General features: G+C 45.6%; 1 protein-coding gene across 12 annotated transcripts in view; it reads right to left on the bottom strand.

Annotated features, from left to right (window-relative positions):
• The window catches only part of LOC125744386 (receptor-type tyrosine-protein phosphatase mu-like), a 200150-nt gene that overhangs the window by 133780 nt on the left and 41584 nt on the right, over positions 1-24786 (bottom strand). For all 12 annotated transcript variants that reach the window (XM_049016138.1, XM_049016147.1, XM_049016183.1 and 9 more), the window contains exon 2: positions 22604-22726. In XM_049016138.1, coding sequence (XP_048872095.1) covers positions 22604-22726 — 123 coding nt within the window. The remainder of the gene's footprint in view (positions 1-22603; positions 22727-24786) is intronic.

Below are 24786 nucleotides of genomic sequence, written 5' to 3'. Positions count from 1 at the left end.
CATCTTGTTCTCGGTGCGTTCTTATCGTGTTTTTACGACATGAGGGTAGGAGAGCAAACACCTGATGTTGTGTCACCCAGAATGTAAATCAGCCATGAAGGCGCTCTACCAAAGTAATGGCTTCAACATCTCATCAAGTCAACATCTCTGAGAGTTACTCTAAGTGGAACATCGGTATGGCTGCTTCTGCCCAATTAGCTTGTAACAGAGCACCCTTTTATCTCTTAATGTGCCTCCCCTGCTCTCCGTGTGACGAGTCCTGTCAGAGCTACCGAGGAGGCGTCACGCTTTCTGTCCACTCTGTTTACTCTTCTCTCCCCCTAATGGAGGTCCTTAACCTGACAGAAATGTCCGGCAAACACCAGCAATGTGTAAGAAAACCTTCGCGGGGCAACACGGGCAGTCTGCAGGTACTTCCATTGTCGAGGAAATCAGGAAAGACCAGTGACATCATTGAGATTCCTCTTTGTCTCCAGAGATGTAAGGATTTCTCCGCACCCCTGGGGGAGGGGTTTGTCTGACTCATTCCAATTGACTGACATACCTATCTTGAAAATGAGATCGTTAGTTCTCAAGGGCATCTCCAACACACCTTTCCTGTAAAAGTCTACCCACCAATTTGAGTCTAATTGGCTTGCAGGTTCATCATGTCATATTCGACATGACTTAATCAGAATTAAGACGCCGTATTTGATCATTGCTTAAGTTAATTAATTTGTCTCTGTTTAGTCTCTCGTTACCAACTCATCATGACCTTGCCACTTCTCGGTGATCCTGCTACCACCCTATATCTTTGCCTCCGTGAGACTCCTCTTCTTCCACCAGTGTTGTTTTTACGTATCTAAGCACACAAACACTTTTGTCTGTTTTATTTTTTTCACTTCTTTACAGTATTTTCATAATTTGTGTAATTTACTGTCTTTGAAACTCTGTATCTGCCGTATCATTTTCCAAACAATGCCTTCATTCGTTCTGAAAAACTATCCATCCATTTTCCATACCCGTTTTTCCAGGACAGGATCACACTGAGCCTGGAGCCCATCCCAGAAGCCCATGGCGCTAGTTAGGTGACACCCTAGATGGGAAACCAGGCAAACACTTACTAACACGTTATGGTTAAAAAAATTTCAGGTTACACTTTACTTGATGGGGCACAAATAATATATATACTATTACTTATGTATTAATTAACCACAAACTAAGTCTTAGTTACATACTGATCTCATGTTAATTCATCATTAGTGAATCATGACGCATGTTTTATCTCAAGCAGTTAATCTATTTGTTACTATATATTGTCACAAAAACTTTTGTGAACTACTGAAAAAACTGCTAAGGAACTAGCAAAGGAACTAGCAAAGGAACATGTAATGAATAACACTAGTGAAATAGTGATCATGTTTGTTCATCATTAATGAATCGTGACACGAATCTTAATCTTATCTCAAGTAGCAACTATATTTGGTCATGATTTGTACTTCAGTAGTGAGTCAATATTAAGCATTTTTGCCTCATTAAGTAAAATGTTATAAAAAAAAAAGATCAATTCATCAAAACCCAAGTTTTTGGACCTCAAACAAAGAGCCAGGAATGGGAATTGAACCCACAACTCTGGAGGTGTGAGGCACAATAGTGACCCAAATCTTAAGAGATTCAATGGAATTACTATGTTAGACTGTAGTTAATAATCACTGTAATAGTTTTTACTTAATTATTTCAGTACACCAATTTGACTTTAATGTTGAAATAGATGCTAAAACATGGAATGATTTCATAACTAGAGAAACATGCTTTTAACACACACTAGCAAAGGTAGCTTATAATTAAGATTACTTCAGTGAACATGGAACGATTTAGGCTACAGTGCGTAAGAGTGGTCATAAACGATAATTTGTCTCACTCTTACATGACAGAATAAATAAACAGAAAATATAAAACGGCTGAAACAGCGTCATTACAACAACGTCAGCTACAGTAGAGGTGCAGAAAAGGTGTCATGACTGAAGTCTTCCCAAACTTTGGAAGACCGCGTGTGAGCCTTTTTTGCTGCATGTTTCTCCAGAGGGTCTGCTGGTAGACGCAGCCATGTTGCCCAGTGTGCGGGGGGGGTGGGGCAGGCGGCAAATTTCCTTTTTGCAGGGTGGTAGGAGGTGTCTCATTAATATTTATGAGAAAAGTGCTACATGATTGGCCAGTGCATGCCTTACAAAACAGTGTGGCATTGCTGGCACCGGCGGTATTAGACAAAACTATATCTAAATTCAGTCTGCCAGCAGTGAAACAACTAGCCAGCTTATTAGCGGAATAACTTTGTATTGTAAATGAAAACCATGCCGCATGCCCAATAAATAAAATATTGTAGCTCCCGAGTGGCAAAGAGATCATCAGGTGGACAGTAAAGTTCAGTTATTAGCAGACTGTTTAAGTGCGGGATTCTTAAAGGGACAGCCTTAACGTGCTCCTGAGGGGACAAGGTACTTTCCCTTACAATACCTTCAGCTTATCATTTAGTGCATTGCAGTTACAAAACATTTACGTAGTTTTACACAACATGTCAACACAAAAATTCCACAGACGCATTTTTATAATTGACATAGTCAATTACGTCGAATAATCGTCCCAGCCCTAGTTGGAACACTGTCTTGGGACTGTCATGGGGCTGAAGCTTTAACTGCAGGATGGACGGCAATAATAGAATGACTCCCTCCCCCCCCCCAATGGAATCACAGTGACACAATGACACAATGAGAGATTCCCTGTGCTACAAATCACAATGATTAAACATCTCACTGGTTAGCGCAACGCCGACATTCGCGGCCCCCCGCATCCCCCCCTTCAAGCCTCTAATCACCACATCTCCCTAATTAGTGTGTCCGTATAAGTCAGGGCAACGTCTAATTTCCAAAATGTTCTGCGTGTAGTCGCAAATTCCGCACCGCCCCCCTTGTCCACCGCGAGCGGCTCTCACTCTGCAAAGACCCCACTCTGCTTGCCACTCGCCATTTAAGCTGACACTGTCTATCACGAGGTGCAGCTGTGCTGGAGCAGCTCAACACGCCTGCCGTCCTCTTCCGACAGCGGCACTGCGGCCTCCCAACTGCGCCATCCTCAGAAGCTTCTACAGGAAGGCATAAGACTAGATAAAATACATCGTTAACAGCAGCGAAGTAAAGCTACGTTCTCAATCGCATTTTGGTTTATTAAGAAAAACTGAGAATGAACTTCTTTTAAACAGATCATTGGCTCTTTCTTGACTGTAGGAGACAATGGTGAAATTTCAGAAAATTTAGACTCATGAAAGTCTTGCTTACGCAAAAATGCTCAGAGGCCAGAAGGAAAAATGACTGGTTCAAAGAGATGACCAATCAGATTGCAGAGGAGGTGGGTCCAAGCAACTATAGGACACAGGACAAATCTGACTGGTTGGTCCTGCATCCTCTAGTTGCACAAACTCACCTCCACTACAACCTGATTGGTTCAGAGAGATAACCAGCCATATTTTCCTTCTGCCCTCGGAATATTTTTGTGTAAGCCGAAGTCCCATGAACAAATTTGGGTAAGTGGTTTGTGGGTTTTTTTGTCTGACTTAGTAGTGGGTGTTTTAATACTAAACACAAAGGCAGAGAATAAAAGGTGTCTAATTACACCCCCCCCCACCCCCCCCCCCCCCTGTCTGCTAAGGGGGTGCGGTCTCTCCCTGGATTTTAGGGAAAACCGACTTCACAGCTTGCCCTGCGTTATGCGCCCCAAACATGCTGAAAAAAAGGGCCCCTTCAGTGGCATAAAGCAGCCCTTTCATTTGCTAAAAAACCCTCAAACACTTCAACCAGCAGCCTTTTCTGCTTCTTGTAGTAAAAAATATATTAGGGAACCAACTTCTAAAAATATAGTTTTTTAAACATAGGATTTTGTTTCATCCAGCGTGTCCACCTATATTTGATTCCTATTAACGAAAGAAAACCTCTGACTGCTCTCCAACTTGCGTGATGTGACCTCAGAACCTGTCTCAGTAATTAGGCTGCTTCAAAAGCAAATTATAATGGGACTGTTTTAGGGTTATTGCAAAGTGCTCCACATGGAAAATGCCACCCCCCGCCCCCAACAACAACACAGCACCAATTAAGATGAGTGTCTCATTGCCATTAACATAGGGCAGTGCTTTGTGATCACGTAAAGTTCTCTGGCTAAAATAAAAATATATATATGATTCCATTTATATAAAAAAAATAAAGCAAGGACATAGAAAAGGCCATTCCCAGTCCCAATTGTGGTGGAGCATCGTGGATGTGGCACTTAAATCACGTGGCCCTTTTCACAATGCAGCAAAATAAAAAAAGAAGGATGCAAAGGGCACTGAAAAATAAAGGGAGATCAGGAACAAGGATGGTGCAGGCGAGTTTTCAGTGAGGCAACACACTTATGGCTGTAAATTAAACAATGACGCACCAAGAGAAAAAGGGCAGGATGACATCTCCCCACTCCACGGACAAGATGAATTTTTATTTCAATGAAATGCGCCACGTTGTTTTTTTGCAGAACCTGCAAAACAATCGCAAAAAAGAGGCATAAAAGCGATTGATAACAAGGATCAGCCTCACAGCGTGAGCACAATCGTTACCATGGCGTCACCGTGGCGATTCACGCATTCCAGAATGGGGCGATGTAACACCCTATCAGGATGCTGAGAGAACGTGGAGGACCTCTTCCATAGATCCATTAGCTGTGTGAACATGGAGTTGTGGGCAATTAGGGGTAACTAACTGGTAACAATTTAGTTTAGGGTTAACTACTTAACTAGTAATAAACTGTTTCTAATCATTTTCATGATGTATTAATAGATTGGTATTTACAAAATATCTCATCACTAAATCACTTGCAAATATAAAACAATAAATGCAGAAATGAGTTATAACTGAGCATTTATAAGCTCATTAAAAAATACTTTGTGAGACAGGAGCAAGACATCTTTGTGGGACATTTCTAAAAATTATTTTCAGTGAATCTTTCTAGTTAGTAATATATTATCGGATGAATGAGAGCAGACCTTTAAGATATCACCCGTTTCTAACTATGCAAACTAATGTGTTCTTTTTTGATCATTTAAAACTCTTTAGTAAAAGCTTTGTGAGCAGCAAGATAGCTTTCGAATATATTTCTAGACTTGACTGTATGTGAATCTCTATCTACTAATATATTATTACATAATTAGTAACTGGTTAGTTAAGGAGCAGACCTTAAACTAAACTGTTACTTTTAAGTTGCTGTGAGGATTGACGCTGATTCAGAAAGTGGGGGGGGGGGGGGGGGTATAAAATATGGCATTTTAATCGTTTATTTTTCCCGGCATCGCTGTTCACGCCTCCACTGTCTATGGAGTGGCACAACGAACGCTGGCGTAGATGAAACCGCCCGTATCATGGGCAGCGGTGGGCAGAACCCCCCCATGCACAGGTGTACTTTCCCACGCTCCTTCCCACGCCACTGGTGTAACGGGAAACCATCTGAACCCTGGCCAGCTGGGGGGTGGGGGGGGGGGGGGGGCATGCATTGCAGGGAGGGATGCAGAGCGGCACATTTATCAAAGCACTGCCTTCAGACCGTTTATTAATATTTTCAAATAAGAAAAAACACTAATACAAATGAGTCATCGTCTTGACCACTACTCAAAATGTCCCCACAAATATTTATATTGAGGTTTTTTTAACTAAACAGTCAACAATGTGTCTCTCAACTCTGCCACCGAGTTGCAGACTCATCCAACCATTCTGGTTCGTCAACCGTAACTTCTTAACAACTGTACAAGTGGTGAGATAAAATCTGGAAGGACTGGAAGTCGATTGTGAAGCTGTACTTGCTATTTGTAGAGGCATGAAAACAGGTACATTGGAGGTGAGAGCAATGCTTGGGGTCACAGTGCCCCAGGAACATTTTTCTGGGTATTAAGGGCCGGGCTCAAGAGCCCAAACGGGATGTGGCTCTTCTGGACACAGGAATTGAACTGGGGACTTTCTGCTGACATGAACAGAGGCCTAACCCTAACCCTAACCCTAACCCTTACAGCCACGTGCCACCCCCCAGCTGTGTTCTTGGTGCTTATTGATTAACATTTGCTTGCAAAGTACTTTGGAAATTGATGATAGTTTATTGGAAAGAGGACGATGTCAGACCCGCCGATGAATCACGGATGGACACCTGGGGAGAGGAGAGCAGTGTTTGCCTAGACGTGGGTGTGATGTTTGTGTTTATCTTTCACATCGCATGGAGAGCTCCTTTATAAACAAGGACAGGATGTTACGGGACTCTGGGGAGGCAGGGCTCTGGGCCCGGGACCACACGACCCCCATCGACCTTGAGCAGGTCACAGCACCGGACTGCTGAGGCCACCGTGTCTGCGGCCGACGAGCAGAAGCCTCTGTTTACTGGTTACTGAAGTGTGACGATGACAGCCTCCCACCCCGGTCCCTTCTTCACAGATAACTGCCTGCTGAACGCGTTTCAGAAAAACCGACATCAGCGAAACGCCTGACAGCAGCTATGGGCAGTGGCACCAAATGGTTCACATGTAAGAAAAAAATATATAATCAGCATCGTGTGGTACAGTGACTCCACGTGCAAACTGAAAACACCGGGTTTCTAACCCGCCCACAGAGTCAGGAGTGGGTGATATGACCTATAATTACCATCACAGTATTTTTCACTTTTTGGACGCCGATGATACTCCATGGAATTATGTTATTCTTTCCAGTTTTTGAGAGGAGCAGCACATGTCCTGTCTCTTTATGTAAATAAAAATATTTTGATACCATATTAAGTAAAGGATCATTTTCATTTGGGAGACATGGGAGAGGATCCACAGAATTTATTTTGCAAAAAGCCCAAAGATCTTTGTATTAACTTTCATGTGCTATAACAAAACTAAAATGACCAGTTCTGCCGTCCCAAAAGAAAAATACTTCTGTGGTCACATGGTAGCTGTGAGCCAAATTATATCAGGAAACAGAAAAACACACAAATGAAAGGATCACGGCGCAGAGATACCGAAACGCACAGTGCAGACATCCCTGCTGGCACGGAAGTTCCACGGGTGTCCTGCATGTTGACAGCAGCTCCATGCCGCCCGCAAATTACATACAACATCCCAGACATTTGTTTTTTAGTGCTAGAGCATGCAAGCGAGAGAAAGCAAAGACCCTGAAGCTTATCTGGAATCTTTGTAGAAGGAACCTACCACAGGTCCCTAGGGATTCTGGGATATCCCCCCCACGGCTGGATGTGAAGCTGCAGTGGGGGCTGATATGCAAACTTCCAACCAAGGAACATCAGCCATATATCGGCTATGCAGGCTATAGGAAAGGGCGGCATGAGAGCCGGCACGTTCCGGCACGTTCTCCCAAAGCGAGGTGCGAATCGCATGGGCACGATCCCTGGCAATTCAGCATGACCATTAATCTCTGAGGCAATGGTAATTCTGAAGACTGTTGCAATGAGGGAAATTATTAATGCAATAAAATAACTAAACTATTTGCCGCATTTTATTGGACTTTTATTGTTTCAGCGTTACTAGCCAGGTGCCCAAGAGGAAGAAACGCAAGGAAATGGCCAATAAAGGAATAAAAATGTAAATCTGCGGTGCCTGCAAGGAGTCACAAAACTGTCATCCACCCATCCACCCACCCACCCATCCATCCACCCATCCATCCATCCATCCATCCACCCATCCATCCATCCATCCATCCACCCACCCATCCATCCATCCACCCACCCATCCATCCATCCATCCATCCATCCGTTCTCTAAAACCCATCATCCAGTACTGGATCCCAGGACACTCAGGCCCAGTACATCAGACACCCAGGACGGGATGCAGCTCCTAAACAATGCTGACACACACTCTTACACAATCACCCCCAAGGGGCAAAAAGTCATGTTTCCTTCAACTCCTTTGGGGTGGTTTTTTTACATGCTAATTGCACTTCTCACATTATAAATTATGGCTGAAATACACACCTGTTTAGGTGCTGGAACATCTTACAAGGACAAAAAGATCGAAAGTGATATTTTTCATGTGCACCAAACTTAAGTTGACCTGAGGGCTATATTTAACATTCTCACATAGATTTTAAAATAACACAGATAAACTGTATAAGTGAGATAGATCTTCTTACTACAATTATTTAGGTTTGACAGTGAGACCTTAGTGATGTAAATGTAGAAGTATTTTAAGATAAATCTAATTTGGCATTACATGTCGGTCTTGATCTATGCATAGTTACAGATTTTAGCCTTCGGGTTGTTTACAGGGTGGACTAAATGAAATCAGATAATATTCAAAACGAGCTAGTTCTAATATCACTGCCCTGCGGCTGAATTTGGGACCATGATGACGACAATGTTAGGAAGAAGCCGGCATCCACAGAATCGGGAATTACTGAAACAAGAGGGAATGTGGCGGAGAGTGAGAGAGACGCAGCACCGCGAGCGACAGAGCGTCGGCAGGCTCGTCGTCTTGTATCGCACTTTGCATCAGTTTGCATAACTCTGAATCTAAATCTATTTATTTGTTGCACATTCTGCTTTTTCCATTCAAAACTTCCGTAGCAGTTTTGCACAATCTTTACCCACCAATCAGGTGCTTAACTGTGTCTTTGTCCAATGACCAAGAATGACATTTCACCTCAGTGTGTGTGACTCCATGCATCATATATCTGAAGCTGACAATAAAAGACACACCGGCTTGAGTTTAATGGCATACAGTGTCGCGTCAGGAAGAAAACCGTGGAAATACTGCCCCATTCTCCTCCGAGGCAGCTGACGTGGAGTATAATCAATCCCCGGGACTCCCGTTACTTTTTAATATGCATGCGTTAGACATCTCTGACCTCATATATTTAACAAATAGCACATTTTTATTGGCAAAAAAAATCTTTAGCTTTATTATGAAGTGTCAAGTCAATTAGTTCAGAGGGTTCAGAGGGTTGCCATTTCTAGTGTAATGTTTAGGGTTTTTTGTGGCCCATTAAAAGCACCTTGTTTTGGTCCTAAGTTTTTGAAATGTTGTACATTCCTGGAAATCGTGGGGGGTGGGGGTGAGGGGGGGGGCATTCTTAATCCTTGAACTTCACCTTAATCCTGAGAAAAAAGGTCACAGTTTGGCCACTTTATGACTGCATCTTACAGCACAGCCTGACTTCACCTTTTGGGCGTCTAAAAGAGGGCAGGATTCTTATATTATATACCACACACCCTTACCCCACCCCTTCTTATATTCCTTTTTGCAATTAATTTAAAAAAAATATATATTTTTTGCATCAAATGAGCAACCAGGATTTTCATTTCATTGCAAGATGCTTGACTATAGCCTGGGTGATGAAGAAAAATCTTGAATCTACTTGTTTTGTCACTGTGAAGCACTTTCACCGAAATCTAGTCCGTGCGAAAAGCCGGAAATGCGTGATATCGTTTATCCGGAGGAAGCTTGAGTTTTTCCAAGGGTGAGTGACTGAAGCGTGCATGTAAACAGCAGAGGAAAACACTGCGAATTACTCCAAGTGAGACGCGCTGCGGGCAGGACAAGCAAACAGAACCACAAAGAACGAAAATGATAGTGAGAAACAAAACAGGGCTCAGGTTCTGGGAGGGGTTCGGATAAACAGCCAGGAATCAAAGCAGGAACTTTACATTATCAGCGATTAAGCACAGCTAAATGAACGTGGTGGGCTCCTGATTTTTCGGGGGTTGGGGGGGAGTTCGGAAAAAATACTAAAAGCAAAAATGCTAAACAGACACTAAGAAAATACAAGTGAAAGCACCATATTAAATCAGATCCATTGATTTTTACATAAATGTCATCATACATGCAAACTTTTTTTTTAATTATTCATATCTTACAGGACTCGTCTGAGTAAATAAAGGCAGTGAAAAATAATCAGAATACATGTAATTCACAAGTAATGCCAAGTGTTTACAGTAATACCCAGCTGATCATGTCACGTCGCCCGGTGGGGGTGGTACGGGTTAGGGTCCGCGTGACCCCTCCTCGTACACGGCCGCCATGTAGCCAATGGGACGAAGCCGTGATCCAGGGAGCGGAGCGCGGGGATGGCGCTGCTTTTCTCCTCCTGGCCCCCCTTCTACACCCACCCCCGCATTCCAGCTGGCTTACAGCATTTTGCCGTTTATACAGAGAGGAAACGAGATAATAGTTGACCATGAGAACGATACCACTGCTTGCAGGGTGGGGGAGGGAGGGAAATTTCCACGGCTTGACTAACTCATATGAGTGGTGCTGTTATTTAGCCCCAGTGATCAGGTAAGCTGTAGGTGTCTGTGTGCCTGTAATTTAACCTTAATTTAACCGAGGACTGTTAGTGAAACGGTGAAGATCCAAAAGCCTTCCATAACTACTCATGGAAGACCAGGTCACAAGACTGGGGACACCCTGGACCAGATGGCAGCACATTCTCCATTGCTAATTCCAGCATCTTCTCTAAGGCTACCGTAACACTCAAGCCAAAGGACCACATATGTCCCAAAATCCCATAAGCCTTATTTCTGCATCCTCCGGAAATTCCCACCCAGAACATGGATGGTTATCCCATGCATCAGGTCACAATCAGCTTCCATTTCCACTTTTAGCTCTGTGCTCCGCTAGACATTCCATCTCGGGGGGGGATTTCATTTAAATTATGACGGCGTTGCAGTAGTCCTGTCCTTGTGTGGCAGAATCCGATTACTCCTGTTCGATCTTACGGGAATTTGTAAGCAGAATTCCCAGAATTCGGTTCGTCCCGCTAACCCTTGAGGCCCAGTTTTTGCAGCGGAAGCCGAATGTCCTCGTTCCTTCCTGTTACTCCCGTCTCCCGCTGACTGCTCCCCTCCTCCATATCTTAGGCCACCAACTGTGCCCCCACCCCCCTCACGGTCATGGAGACTGAGACCTAAAGAAGTTCGGAAAGGATCTTCGCTAACGGCTGCTCACAATTACAGACAAGATGCTACCTTCCTGACACTGATTTTAGTCTGTGGGAGCTTTGTGATTCCTATGGCACTTGTATCATCTATGATGTAGCAGAATATGACTGATGCAAGTTATGCAAGTTCCAGCATTTATTAAACAATGTCACTGAACCCTGAGCAAAAAAGGAGCCCCTCGCTTTAACAGTCCCTCCCCCAGCCCCACCCCTCACACCTGATTGGTTGATTTGGATACTGGGATTTATTGGGCTGCACTGGGGTGACAGATCACACCCTCCAGGAAAAGCAGTGGTTTCCCTTTACCCTCATCATAGCCAATGCGATTTTCCAGACCAGGTTCCGGGGGGGGGGGGCTGTTCAGTGTGAACAGGCATACAGAAGCATCAGCAGTAATCTTGTTTGCAGCCATTGTGAACAGCATTTAACCGCTGGGGCAAGCGGCCCATCCAACCGCAGTATAAATGAGTATTTTAGTAAAAAATACCGCAGCGTGACTCTGCCTGAGCCCCTACCTCTCCCTGGTCTGGCTCTCTGCTTCAGGTACTAACTCACGCACCATACCGACCCTAACACCGAGATACCACCAGCAGGTGGGGGTCGCATGGGAAAAAGGTCGCTGGCAAGCCAAGGGGGGAGGAAATAAAACAGAAAGCGTATTCTCAATGTTTTTCTAGAGTCGGCCCTTGTGCTAAACATTTCGCTTGAGCGACTGGATCAGAGGTCATTTCGATAAGACAGAACTGTGACTAATTATGTACAACTGTCTGCTGCCTGTCCTGTGTCTGCTGCCTGTCCTGTGTCTGCTGCCTGTCCTGTGTCTGCTGCCTGTCCTGTGTCTGCTGCCTGTCCTCTGTCTGCTGCCTGTCCTGTCTGCTGCCTGTCCTGTGTCTCCTGCCTGTCCTGTGTCTCCTGCCTGTCCTGTGTCTCCTGCCTGTCCTGTGTCTCCTGCCTGTCCTGTGTCTGCTGCCTGTCCTGTGTCTCCTGCCTGTCCTGTGTCTGCTGCCTGTCCTGTGTCTGCTGCCTGTCCTGTGTCTCCTGCCTGTCCTGTGTCTCCTGCCTGTCCTGTGTCTGCTGCCTGTCCTGTGTCTCCTGCCTGTCCTGTGTCTCCTGCCTGTCCTGTGTCTCCTGCCTGTCCAGTGTCTCCTGGATTCCAGGCTCAGTGTGACATGGAATGTGGATGGATGGAGACATAAACCATACATACTTCTGATTAATTCAGTGCAAAAGACTCAGGAAGAAAAAAAAATCCTCTTCTATATGGCCTTTAACCAAGTGGGCCCCCAAACAAAGCAGAAACATGTGGCAGGGGCCTGTGCTGGTGCCCCCAGGGCTCCTGGGGGTCTCTCATTACCCCCTTTCTGCTGTAATAACTCCGTGTTCATTCGGAACTGGCCAGTCGGCAGTCTTTCATTTTTATGGCCCTCCGCAGCACTGGACCACCATGGAAACTTATTAAAAAAAAGAGGAAGAGGGGAAAAACTCGGAATGCTGACATACACACACAGGAAGAGACACACGCACACACAGAGGCCCTTTCTTAACGATCGCTGTGAATACCTCCTAAAGACCTGCAGAGATTTATGTGGGTCTCACCCAGTCGGCTCCCAAACTCACTTCACCTCTTCTTCCAACCCCTTCCAAGATCAAACCAGATCTTTGGCTCGCAGATCATGGTTATTTGAGGTAGCTACTGACAATGAACACTTGGTTGCCCGACCACATTTCTTCCATTAACCAGATGGGGGCGGTATGGGATGAGGTGCACGGCTCTCACCTGCTAGGACAAAGACAGTGGGAGACACCGCATGCTGTCCGGAGGTAGGGAAAATGGAAGCGAAATAAGCCTGGTTTTGACAGGAGGAATGGGCGATGAGACTGAAATGTGCAGCTATGCGGGGTGGTGGCCCCGAAGCGGCCCCCGCCCCGCCATGCTTGTTTGTTTGTGCGGAATTAGCCGGAATGGTTTTAATTACTGCAGCATATGCGGTGTGATAGGTACTCCTGTAATCAAAGCTGGTCCCTTTGGCAGCTGTGTGAAATAATCTCCACTCCCCACCACCCCCAACAGGCAGCCGGTTTGAGCTTGTTGTCATGGAAATCGCACCCGCGCTTGGGCTCCAGCCTTCGCTTCCAGAACTTTGACGCATCTCGTAATCGGAAGCTCCACCCACCAGGCCCGTCTACTGGAGGACGGCACCCCCCTCGGCTTCTTTGTGTGAACATCTGCAGGTCCTCCCAAGTCTGACTGTGTTCCAGTGCCACGCGCGCTGCTTTTCAGAGTGCCGGTAATGTGTCAGTAATTACCGTCTCTGCCTCGGCATCACGGGCCGCAGGCAGGCTCAGCGGGCAGTGCCGCTGCCACCTCACGCCTGCCAGCTTTTCGGGATCGATCCTCGCTCCCTGCCTCGTGTGCGTGTGCAGTTTGCATGTTCTCATCATGATGGAGCGTGTCTGCTCCGGAACTCCAGAAGCATGTGGCTGGATGGATCAGGGACTCAACAATGGCCCAGAGGATTTGTGTGTGTGTGTGTGTGTGTGTGTGTGTGTGTGTGTGTGTGTGTGTGTGTGTATGTGTAGATTAGGCTTATATTACATTGCGGGGATCGTTTCTTTAGGTCCCCACGATGATCTTTCAAGGCAATAAAAAAACTAAAAATACCAAAAGTCTCGTATTTGTTTGGTTACTTACAGTAGGGTTAAGGTTAGGGTTGGGTAGGGTTGGGTTAGGGTTAGGGTTGGGTTAGGGTTAGGGTTGGGTAGGGTCTATGGGTGTAGTGATTGGGATTAGGGTTCTTCCCATAGAAATTAATGGAGAGATCCCACAAAGATGTAACTACAAACCTGTGTGTGTGTGTGTGTGTGTGTGTGTGTGTGTGTGTGTGTGTGTGTGTGTGTGTGTGTGTGAGCGAGAGAGAGAGCCCTGTGATGTTTAGTCTAGGGGTCCAGTAGAGGTTCCAGGTTCAGAATGACCTTGTGTTGAATAATTGGTTAAGGACGGACAGACAGATAGAGAAAGAGAGACAGACAGATAGTTGAATGGACACTGATGGATGGCTGGATGGATGGGTAGATAAAATACATGAGACATGAAGACCTAACAGAAAGAGAACACCAGGAGCATTGAGGTGATCAATCGACTCCGTTCCACTTGAGCATCATCTGCAGCAACTGGATGGTGGGCGGGGTCACCAAGCCGAAGGAGGACACGCCGGGTGGCACTTTCAGGGGAACGGGGAGCATAGGTGGCTGCCTGCGGGGCAAGGCGGAGCCGGAGTCATCAGACTGGGCTGGCCAACCCACCAAGCCTCGCATCCATATGGGCAGCATGCAATCAGTCCAGGGGAAGCGGGTGGGGGGGAGAGTGGAATAAACAAAGGATTCTCATTCTGCTAGGTGGCAATTAAGGCAGTGGGCACTGGGGGAAGGCATTAGCAAGCAACGGCATATTTACGTTGCTGTGGAATTGTCTAATCCCCCCCCCCCCCAGCCACACACACACACACACACACACACACACACACACCATTGGCCCACTTGCCTGGAGGGGGCCAGCATTCGCACCCGCGCTCATGGTGATTTTAAGCAAACGAGCCCCACTCTCCACAAGCCAGTGACGCCAAGCAGATGGTCCTCTCCAGTCAACACTGCTGTCCACTTCTGTCGTGACTGCTGCCGAGGCGCAGTGATCTCCCCGCGGTGCGCATCGTCTTCATTTGGCCGCCATTTGTTCCGTTAATGTTTATAATAACGTGCATCATAACACTATCCTTGCATAGCTAATGGTGCAGAGTGAACTGACAGAGTAATGATAAAATATTTCATTGATTTGGGCCACATTGATTCAAATCGAGCTCGGATTTTACTATATTAACTGTTAGAAAGGTCTCCTCTCTGTAGCCCAAGCTAAACTAAAGAGGCAGACGCATTTGCAGGGGCGAGGCCACAAGAGGAAGGCGAAAGCTGATTGGCCCTCGGAGTGCCCCTTCCCTGTAACTCACCAGTTCAAAACATATCATTGGCTGATGAAAAAGGGTGGCCTATCTGTTTGAGTTCTGGACAGACAGAAGGCCATGACCAGCAAATGGACGAAGGAAAAGCACCTTAGTGTGTCTGTGCATAATCATGTACGAGTAGGGGGGACCCTACCCTGGCCAACGGCAACGTAATAGTCGAGCTGCTCACAATTACTATACTCGTTCCTAAACAGATCTCACATTGTTACTCAGACCCACCCCCCCCGGGAAAACCTCTAATGAGGTGCCTCCTTCCCCCGCCCTCCATGAACATCCAGAAGCCATGCCGGGGGTGTGATAGCATGTCGACGAGCATGGATGCGGCCAATTAGCTGGCATTGGTTTTGGGCTATTGGAGAAACAGCAGTGTTTTCAAGCGCATGGCAGTCTTGCTGGGGGGGGAGGGGTCAACAAAGCTACCTGCCCAGTGAGCAGAGTCTGTCTAAAAGAGATGAGCACCATGGCACCGGAAATCCTGATGGGGGAGAAATCTGCCGCCATCGGTAGACGCACCCGTCCGGTTTCGTGTTCTTGCTCGTTTGGTTCCCTTGACAACGCCACAAACAAAATATGCAAAAAGGGAAAATCGCTGAGGTCTGACTGACCGCACTTTTGCTTCACAGAATACTCTGGATGGTCACATGACCTCGGATGGCTCATGTAGCCAAACCACAGCCTGATTAACCGGGATTGGCTGCACTTGCCCTGATCACGAGGCACAAAGGATGCATTAATGAACTCCGACACAATGACCAGACTTACCATTAAACAGTTTAAGAAATATCACCATAATGTTCTGATACCTAGCTAAGGATGATTACACATCCAGCCTTGGTTCTGATATATCTGAGCAAAGCTTGAACAAACATCTATTTGCTGCGGTGAACATTTCACCAAACAATTCCTAAAATAACATCACTTTGTTAAAGCTATTAAGTTTAAAAGTTGACTTAACTAGAGTTGGGTGAGTAGATAGCACTGTGGCCACATACCGGTAGAGATGTGGGTTCGATTCCCTCCCCAGTATTGCGGGTGTGCAGTTTGCATGTGCTCCCTGTGATATACGCATTTTTCCCCAGTTACTCTGCTTACCTCCCACAGTAATGGGAAAACTCAATTTAATAAAAATCCGTGACTGCAATGAAAAAAACTAAAAATGCAAAAACATTTGTATTTTGTTTGGTTATGATTAGAGCTGGGTTGGGGTTACAGTTGTCATAGTTAGCATTAGCATTTTTCCCATAGAAATGAATGAGCGGTCCCCATAAAGATATGTTTACCCGACATGTGTGTGTGTGTTTGACCCCCGTGATGGACTGACATCCCCTCCATGCCTCATGCCCTGAGCTTTCAGGGATAAGCATCGTATGAATGGTTAGCGAAATGGCTAGCTGGCCTTTTAACTCAACATTATGCACAAAACTGGGATATAAACACACATTACTTATACAATAATTCTGTACGTATTTGCTATTCATTCATTAAAGCTTTATAATCGCAATTGAATATAAGAAAAATTGTGTACTCTATAATCACTCTGCACGAATTCTAAGAAAATCAGCATTTTTTCTGTAATAATTAACAGAGGGCTTCTCCTTGGTTCGGTTACACATTAATCCTGCCGCTCTATTAAAACTGTTTTCCATAATTACAATGAATCAGATACGGCCACAAACGCAACCAAAAATAACAACATAAAATGGTTGGAATGAACTGTAAATGCCCGTGGACAGAATGTCCCTCCCGCATTAATCTCCAGCTTGTGCTTATTGACAGTCGGCCTGTGGTGATGTTGGCGATACGTGTGCCAAGGCTGCGGCCGTTTCTGCTGAAAGGGGCTGTTCTTTTTCCCCAGTCTCAGGAAAAGCATTAAACGCGGATTATTGTTTTTCATGGGTTTATGGAGGGGAACGAACTCGCCTACAATCAGGCAGGCCTGGGCCAATACTGAGCCATACAGCACACGGTGACGCTTTCACGCCCAGCCAATCACAGCACGGTGCCCTTTGTGACATCACTGGCCTCCTCAGTCAACCTTCAAGCAAAAACAGTGGATTCCTGCTGTAATGGGATTTAGAACCAGAAATGGGGCATAACAACATATTTGCTAAATAACAAAACCGTGTCTTGCACAAACTGTGTGAACAACTTTTTTTTTTTTTTACATTACACTGTTTTGACTTCCTGTCACAATCTCTACATTGCTTGATTGTATTATTCTAATAGCATGTAATCAAAATGCTATAATTACAAATATAGCTAAAAGAAAAAAACCTATATAATCAACATACACTCAGTGACAAAACTAGTTAAACACCCAGTATTGAGTACACATGCAGACCAGCGGTGGGTATAAAAAGGATTTGATTTGCAAAGACCTGAGACGTCTAGTGACGAGACACAGAGGATGCCTTGTAGACGCATTAGACAGCATTACCAGCGCTTCCCGGAGTTTGAAAGGGGTCGCACTGTGGCTTTGCATGAGGCCGGATGGTCATATTGCCCGGCCAATTGCCCGGCATGTGGGGTATGCGGATGTCACAGTCGCCCAATGTTGGAACTAATGGGCGCGTGAGGCACCCACACACGTCGTGAAGGTTCCGGTCGCCCAACACAGACCACACCAAGGGAGGATCGTCGTATTGTGTGGCCAGCGTTACAGAACCCCATGACATCTGCGCCTGCCATCCAGAGACAGGTACTGGACTCTCTACAGCACCCTGTGATCCCACACCGTGTCTCAACGACCGGCATCACCGTCCCATGCATAGGCTACCATTAACACCAGCGTTTGGAGAGGTGCTGTAACTGGGAGGCATGGACCGATTATGGGTGGCATCGTAGCATGTTGAGTCTCGATTCTGCATTACCGTGCAGGACTGTCGTGTGCGCGTTTGATGGCGCTGAGGGGAGAGGACCAATCCTGCCAATGTTGTGGAGAGACCCACTGCTGTTACTCCTGGCATCATGGTGCGAGGACCCACAAGGTATAACTTCAGGTCGTCTCTAGTAGTGATTGGGGGACCCATGAGGGCACAGCGATACGTCAGTGACATCCTGTACCCACATACCTTACCCCTCATGTCTTACCCCTCATGGTACAGTCTTTCAACAGGACCACGCCCGTCCACACACGGCACGGGTGTCTATGGACTGCCTGTTTCATGTTGAGGTCCTCCCGGGCCCAGTCACGTCCCCGATCTTCCCCAAATTGAACATGTGTGGGACCATGTGTCAACTCAGACCCAGTGCCAATCTGCAGGATCTCGAGGACCAGTTACAGCAGCTGTGGGCCGACTTGCCTCAGGAGAGGCTGTATGACTCTACAGCTGTACCGCTGTACGACTCCCTTCCGCACCGTATCACCGCATGTATCCAGGCCCGGGGGCGTAGTGCCATACGCTACCGACATGGGACCAGCAGTGTGTCCAACTCAAGTCTGTTTGATCTGATATCATGATCATTGTTATACAGTCACATGACCTTTCACCACGTGCAGATTCATTTCATTTCCACCACTCCGTCTGGGTCCTGCACTTTTTTTGGTCACGGCGTGTATATAAATAGTGTATACTTCAGATTTTATCATTGAACCCTAACAGTGACCTAAACAAGAGTTTTATTTTATAAAGGCTATATATTTTATATACTGGAAAAAAAGAAATTGTGGATATGTCTGCTGTCTGTAATCAACCTAGATCCCTGTCTGTGATAACCTTTGTCTACTGCAACGGTCTCAAACTCCAATCCTGGGGAGGCGGAGCCCTGTGTAGCTTAGTTCTTTCCCTGTTCCAACAGAAATGATTCAACTCAAAAGCTGTGTGGTAATTAGCACAAGGATTTGAATCAGGTGTGTTAAATGAGGGGAAACCAAAAACTGTGCAGGGCTCCAGCCCTCCAAGACGAGAGTTCAAGACCCCTGGACTACTGACTGTGATACACTGATCTCAGTTCAGTGATTAATAAGAAACATTGCTTTCAGTTTTCAAACACCACTAACACGAAACTCAATCCAAACACTCTAAACATTTTGCTTTCACCACGAGTTTTACACAAAACAATAATTCTTCGAAAATAAACTCTAGTGTATTTTTTTCCCCAGCTGATACAACGTTAATTAAATTTTAATGAAACTTTTTTTTCTATCATCTCTCCTTTCAGCCTCCCCTGTGGTGTGTTTCCTTCCATGCAAAAGAAAAAAATGCTCCACGATTTCGCAGCAGATCTCTGGGGTGCGGCCCGGGCGGGGGGGGGGGGGGTGCCTACCGGTTATTTTATATATATATCAAAAGATAGATAGAAGACCTCCTATCTGGTCCAAATAGACACTAGAGCAAGCAGATTTGGGCCAGAGCCAACAATCAAGCGACTCGGCACACAAACCCGAGAGTTTCATTAAAACAGAACACGCTCACATCACATCCACCCGGGAAAAAAGCTGCCAGGCGCGCATAAGGTGTATTAACATTAACACACCTTTGGGGCAATACAAACACCGCACTTAAAAAAGGAGGGAAAAATCGCGGCACCTAACCCCTTATAAAGATTCATTTTTCCTTCAAGGCGAGCCTTTTTGAGCTGGTCTAGTGGAAGCCCGCGTCAATCCGCTACTTTCATTCATCGGCTATCGCGCCTTCCTTTCGAGTTTAAATGCATCCTTTTTGCCATCTGAAATCCTTTCAGCGGACCGCAGACATGTCTGATGTTTAAGAGATCGTATCCCCGCGCTTCTTGAGGTGAGACTCCATCGCTCACCGCCGTGTGACAGAAAGCCGCTATCACCGCCACTCGCTTTCCTGTCATTTCGGTAGCATTAGCCCGATAAACGGCGAGTCTAATTGAGGATTAATTACACAGATAAAAGACCAAATGTGCTCTAAATTGTATTATCTAGACAGGGACAATAAATTTTTTTCAGATATATCTACTCCCCTGGGTTCTTATATAATATTACACTCATATTACATCAAGCTTAGAGTCAACTCCTCACATGAACTGTAGTAAGTAATATAATTTCAGTCATATTCCTGTTATATCGCTGGTTTTTTGCAATATTGACATTGACCATCTTTCTCTCATTAGAAGTTCAATTCCAACAGGCCAAGGGAGGAAAAGTGGTTCTTAAGAATATTTATGGGATATTATCGAACATTTTGCTGTCAAAGCTCATTACATCGCACCATTTTCTTCATGAAACTGTGGGTGTCATTTGTTAAGGTCAGATGGCAGTCTGGTTTAACATGACTCTGTGCCCTGATATTATAGGGTGACGCCACAATATTTACTCACAGCAGTAAAAGAAGATAAATGCAACATTTTTCATGAATTGCTGACCCCCCCCTCATAATGCTTCCCATATTTATGAAACTCAAGCATTTCCGTCTCTGGGGGCCACGACCTTACAACCTTATTTGGAAGAAATCCCCATCAGCCATAATGAGTTTGTGTGCTATACGCCCTAATTATGAAATACCAGGGCTGAGCCCCCCTCCCCCTTCCCACAAGGGCCATTAAAATCCGATTAGACCCCCACTCCCCATCTCCCAGCACTTGACAAAGGCCAGAATCAATGCACTCATATAAAGATAAAACTGAAAGAATTTTACATCTACGCCCCAGCTCTGGGAGTCATCGTTAAGTCTGTAACACAAAGTGGGGGGGCCGGAGGACTCGGACAGGTGTTGGCACTATGAACAGGGACACCCACAAGCGGGGAGGTGATTTTATATTATTAGAAACAGGAAACAAAGGCAGCAGGGACTTATCACCTGACCTCACCCATACCCCAGGACATCCCCCCCTCCAATTCTTTGTGCCGTTATCTGCCCATGTGCCTTGAATTTGGATCTTTCACTTCACCTGGAACTCAAACTCACTAATTCATTTTGCCCTTTGACCCTGTGCTTTTTCGCCTCTAAAGCCCCCCTCCCTTCCAGTTCACAAGAGCCTGGTCTGATTAATGCCAGGCTAATTATATATATCATACAGTTTCTGCCCCCTTATTGGTCCACATTATTCTGATGCTGACACTACAAAATGCCAAAATCACATTGACACCATATTGCTCTTGAAATATCCCTCAAACATATGTGATGCCAAGGAGGCTGTCATTTCCTTGAGGTGGAGGGGTGGTCAAAGGTCGTTTTAAACCAGGACAGACACGTTTAAACTAGGTGCCCACCTCCCTTACACTCTGTACACGCTCTACATTCTCCAATGGGGTCAATCGCCTGTTAACGGGGTCCCCAGGCAAGCTGAGCGTGTCTGTCCCGAGCACCAAGGACACGCAACTCTACGTCTTACTGTGCAAAAAAAATTAAAATCAAAAGCTGAATGTGTTGCTTAATGCTTAAAATTCTGGTGCTCCAGATCACATGTGTCTTTAAGAGCAAACAGACATGCTCTCTGTAATACATTACAAAAATGGTAAACAAATCCATCCATCCATCCATTTTCCAAACCGCTTATCCTACTGGGTCGTGGGGGCATGAGGCAGGGAACAACCCAGGATGGGGGGCCAGCCCATCGCAGGACACACTCACACACCAGTCACTCACACACGCACTCCTACAGACAATTTAGGAAGTCCAATTAGCATCAGCATGTTTTTGGACTGTGGGGGGAAACCGGAGTACCCGGAGGAAACCCCACGACGACATGGGGAGAACATGCAAACTCCACACACATGTGACCCAGGCGGAGACTCGAACCCGGGTCCCAGAGGAGTGAGGCAAAAGTGCTAACCACTGCACCACCATGCCGCCCCGGTAAACAAATCATTTACTTTATTTAGCATATAGCATTATCATTCATATTGAGAAGTCTCATGGTGAGGTGGAGGAATTAACTATTGGACTGTTGAAGTCTACATACCTGGAATCAGCTCCTCTGACTTATTCAAAGTTTCCGGACTGAACTGAAGGGCCATTTCACTTAGCTGGCCGTTATTTTTTCAGATAAACAGCTGCAGCTAGCAAAACATGGGTTTTCCCCAAAATTAAAAGCAATCTCAGACATCTCTCCCACCCGCTAACATACTCACATGAGGATTCAGTATTTACTGCGGCGTGACTCCCTGGCTGAAACCCACAGCCTGAAAGCCTGAAGAAGCTCCCAGTACGGGCACTGTATCGCTGTATCTCTGAGCTCTGAATCGCGCTGAGAGGTCCGAATTCACAGGTCATGACCGTGCTGCCAGGGCTAGCCAATAGGGTGGTGGCAAATGTGGGGAGAATATGGGGTTCCAAACACTCACAGAATGGGGATGGGAATCAAGCCCTCAGCCCAGAAGGTGTGTGGCCACAATGACACCCACTGAGCCACCATGTTCCCAGTAAACTCATCTCCAATTTAGTCTGTTGAGCTACAAATCCATAACTGGGTGTCAGAATCCCTATCGACCTTTGACTACTCACAGGCACAGCGAGTGATCTTGTATAATTATGAATGCACTATTATTTTTTCTTTGACTTTACTGAAAATGTTTCTCTCCAACTGTTAACAGTTCAATGAACCGTGTTACCACTGATAAAAACCCATCACGTTCCATGGAGATGTTGTGAAGCCTCCTCTTCAACAGGAACCAAGAGCATGCCATTCATGTTTGGATGACAAACCTGCAGGCATCAGTGGGTCCAAAGATGGTTTCTCTTTGGTGTTGACCTGCTCCCAGTCCAGGTCATCATCTTTGCCTTGGATGTATCCGCAGGACGTGTAGGGCTTCTCAAAGTTGCAGGCGCCTGTAAGAGATACAGACACATCAAAAGAATCAACATACGTCCAAGAAATAGCTAATAGTTATCCATCCATTGTTCGACCAACCACTTATCCGGCACATGGTCTTAGAGCCTATCCCAGGAAGCACAGGGCATGCACACACCATCGTGAACCATGGACAATTTAGAGCCACTACTTCTCCAAACCTCATGTTCACAGACAGTGGAAGGAATCTGGAATAGTGGGAGAAAATCCATGTTTAGATCTTGAGCCATAAACTGCAACCTTTTGGTGTCTCAGGTCATTTCAAGCCCCCATGAAGAATTCCATCACCATCACAATAAGATTTGCTTAAATGCTACCAGTATAAACTCCTCATTCATCAAGCATTTAGCTTCCGTTGCAGCATAAGCATAAATTAACCAGGTCGCAGGAGAAAACATGCCTCTCATCATTGTTAGCATTTACGCTAACCCTTCTCCATGAACATAGCAGCAAGCAGAAGTCGAGTGAAACATCAAGGCAACAGGGAAGCAAAATATATTGACAGAGTGCCGTGAAAAAACTAGGGGTTTTAGTTGAGTTCAGACCATCCAATGCAGTTTTTCAGGAATTGTTACATGATAGGTTTCACTGTCTGGCGACGCGCAAAACTTGCATTTTACAAGAAGTTTGCCACTCATGTGCCGCAGAAAAACAGACAAAGAGAAGGTCAGGCTTCTCTCTCAGACCGCTGCTTGTTCTCAAATAAGCACGCCGGCCCCCGCCTGAGTTGCCCGTGTTCCAGCTGATTCCCTCCACTCTCTCCTCTCCCGCTAAGATCTTGCCCTACAAAATGACCTCTCAGCCAGGAACAAGCATGCAGACCCCTGCTATTCCAGCTCCTGCCGCCACTGATATCACTCTCTCCCTGGGGACATGTTTTTCTGAATGTGATGGGTATTTTCCCAATGCCGGCAAGCGGCGCCTTAAGCAAACCCACTCCGGTGACCACCTTGGTTCTCTTGGGCATCACCATGGTGGCGGCAACGAGGATCTCACCTTCCCTGAGCCTCAGCACAGCATTATTTCACAGTTAACATTGCAAGGCTTTTGTACTAGGAGAAGGTATTAAAATGGTGCACTGTAAGGGTGTACTCACACTGAGCCAGTTGCTTTGTATCATACCTGCATAACCTCCCACTCCCCCGCTGGTCTGTACTCATATTGAACTTAATGATCCTGGCTTGAGCACGATTTCATCATCGCCGCGCAACTTTTTTGCATTGAAGAAAACTATAGCAAAATGGAATTCATGACTGATGTCCTTATTTTGTGGTTTATTTGGAGTCCTTTTTTGGGCTCGATGACACACGCAGGTTTATCAAGTATGCAATGCAGTGATTTTTATTTATTTGTGCTGCACGAACAAGATTAACCAAATATCTCAGAGTGCAGACTAGTGCTGCACAGGATACCAGTACTGAAAAGGTACCGCGGAACTGCATTTTTGAAAGCTGTTCAGTATAAAATTTCTTTAGTACCGCTACTAACAAGACTGTTATATACATTGCTCGCTGCATATATCAGCAACCACCGTATCAGAATCATGGACTCAATATGTCTGACCCACTGCCGAAACTCCATTATTAGCTATGTCAGAACTGTACCCATCATGCTATATAGAATACAAAAATTTCAACTAGTTAAATATGATCTTCATGGCTTCAAGTCAGTGACTTATGTAAGGGATTTTATAATATAGCAAACAGGCTACGTTAGCATCCTCCAACTAGCATCTGTACCTACATGTTATTTTGCTACACTGTCTTTTAAGCAGTTAGACAATCATGCATAATGTGCTGCATGGGAAACTTTATGTTTTATTGAGCAGATGAAGATAAGAAAACAGAAGAAACTGCTGTAGATTTTATGGGTGCTTATATTATGTTTATAGTGTTTATTTTGTGCTTTTTTTAAATACATGTAACGAATCGTATTCACACTGATCCCCGACTCCTCCCCAGCCCCCAATCATCTCTCTACGCACTTCATTTTTTTGCAATGAAGTTTTGCGATATAAATAACAGCCTAACCAATCCCG

The sequence above is a fragment of the Brienomyrus brachyistius genome, chromosome 1, assembly GCF_023856365.1.
Source record: "Brienomyrus brachyistius isolate T26 chromosome 1, BBRACH_0.4, whole genome shotgun sequence".
In the NCBI taxonomy this organism is placed as follows: Eukaryota; Metazoa; Chordata; class Actinopteri; order Osteoglossiformes; family Mormyridae; genus Brienomyrus; species Brienomyrus brachyistius.
The sequence above is the reverse complement of the archived record's forward strand: the minus strand, read 5'-3'. Positions and strand labels throughout refer to the sequence as shown.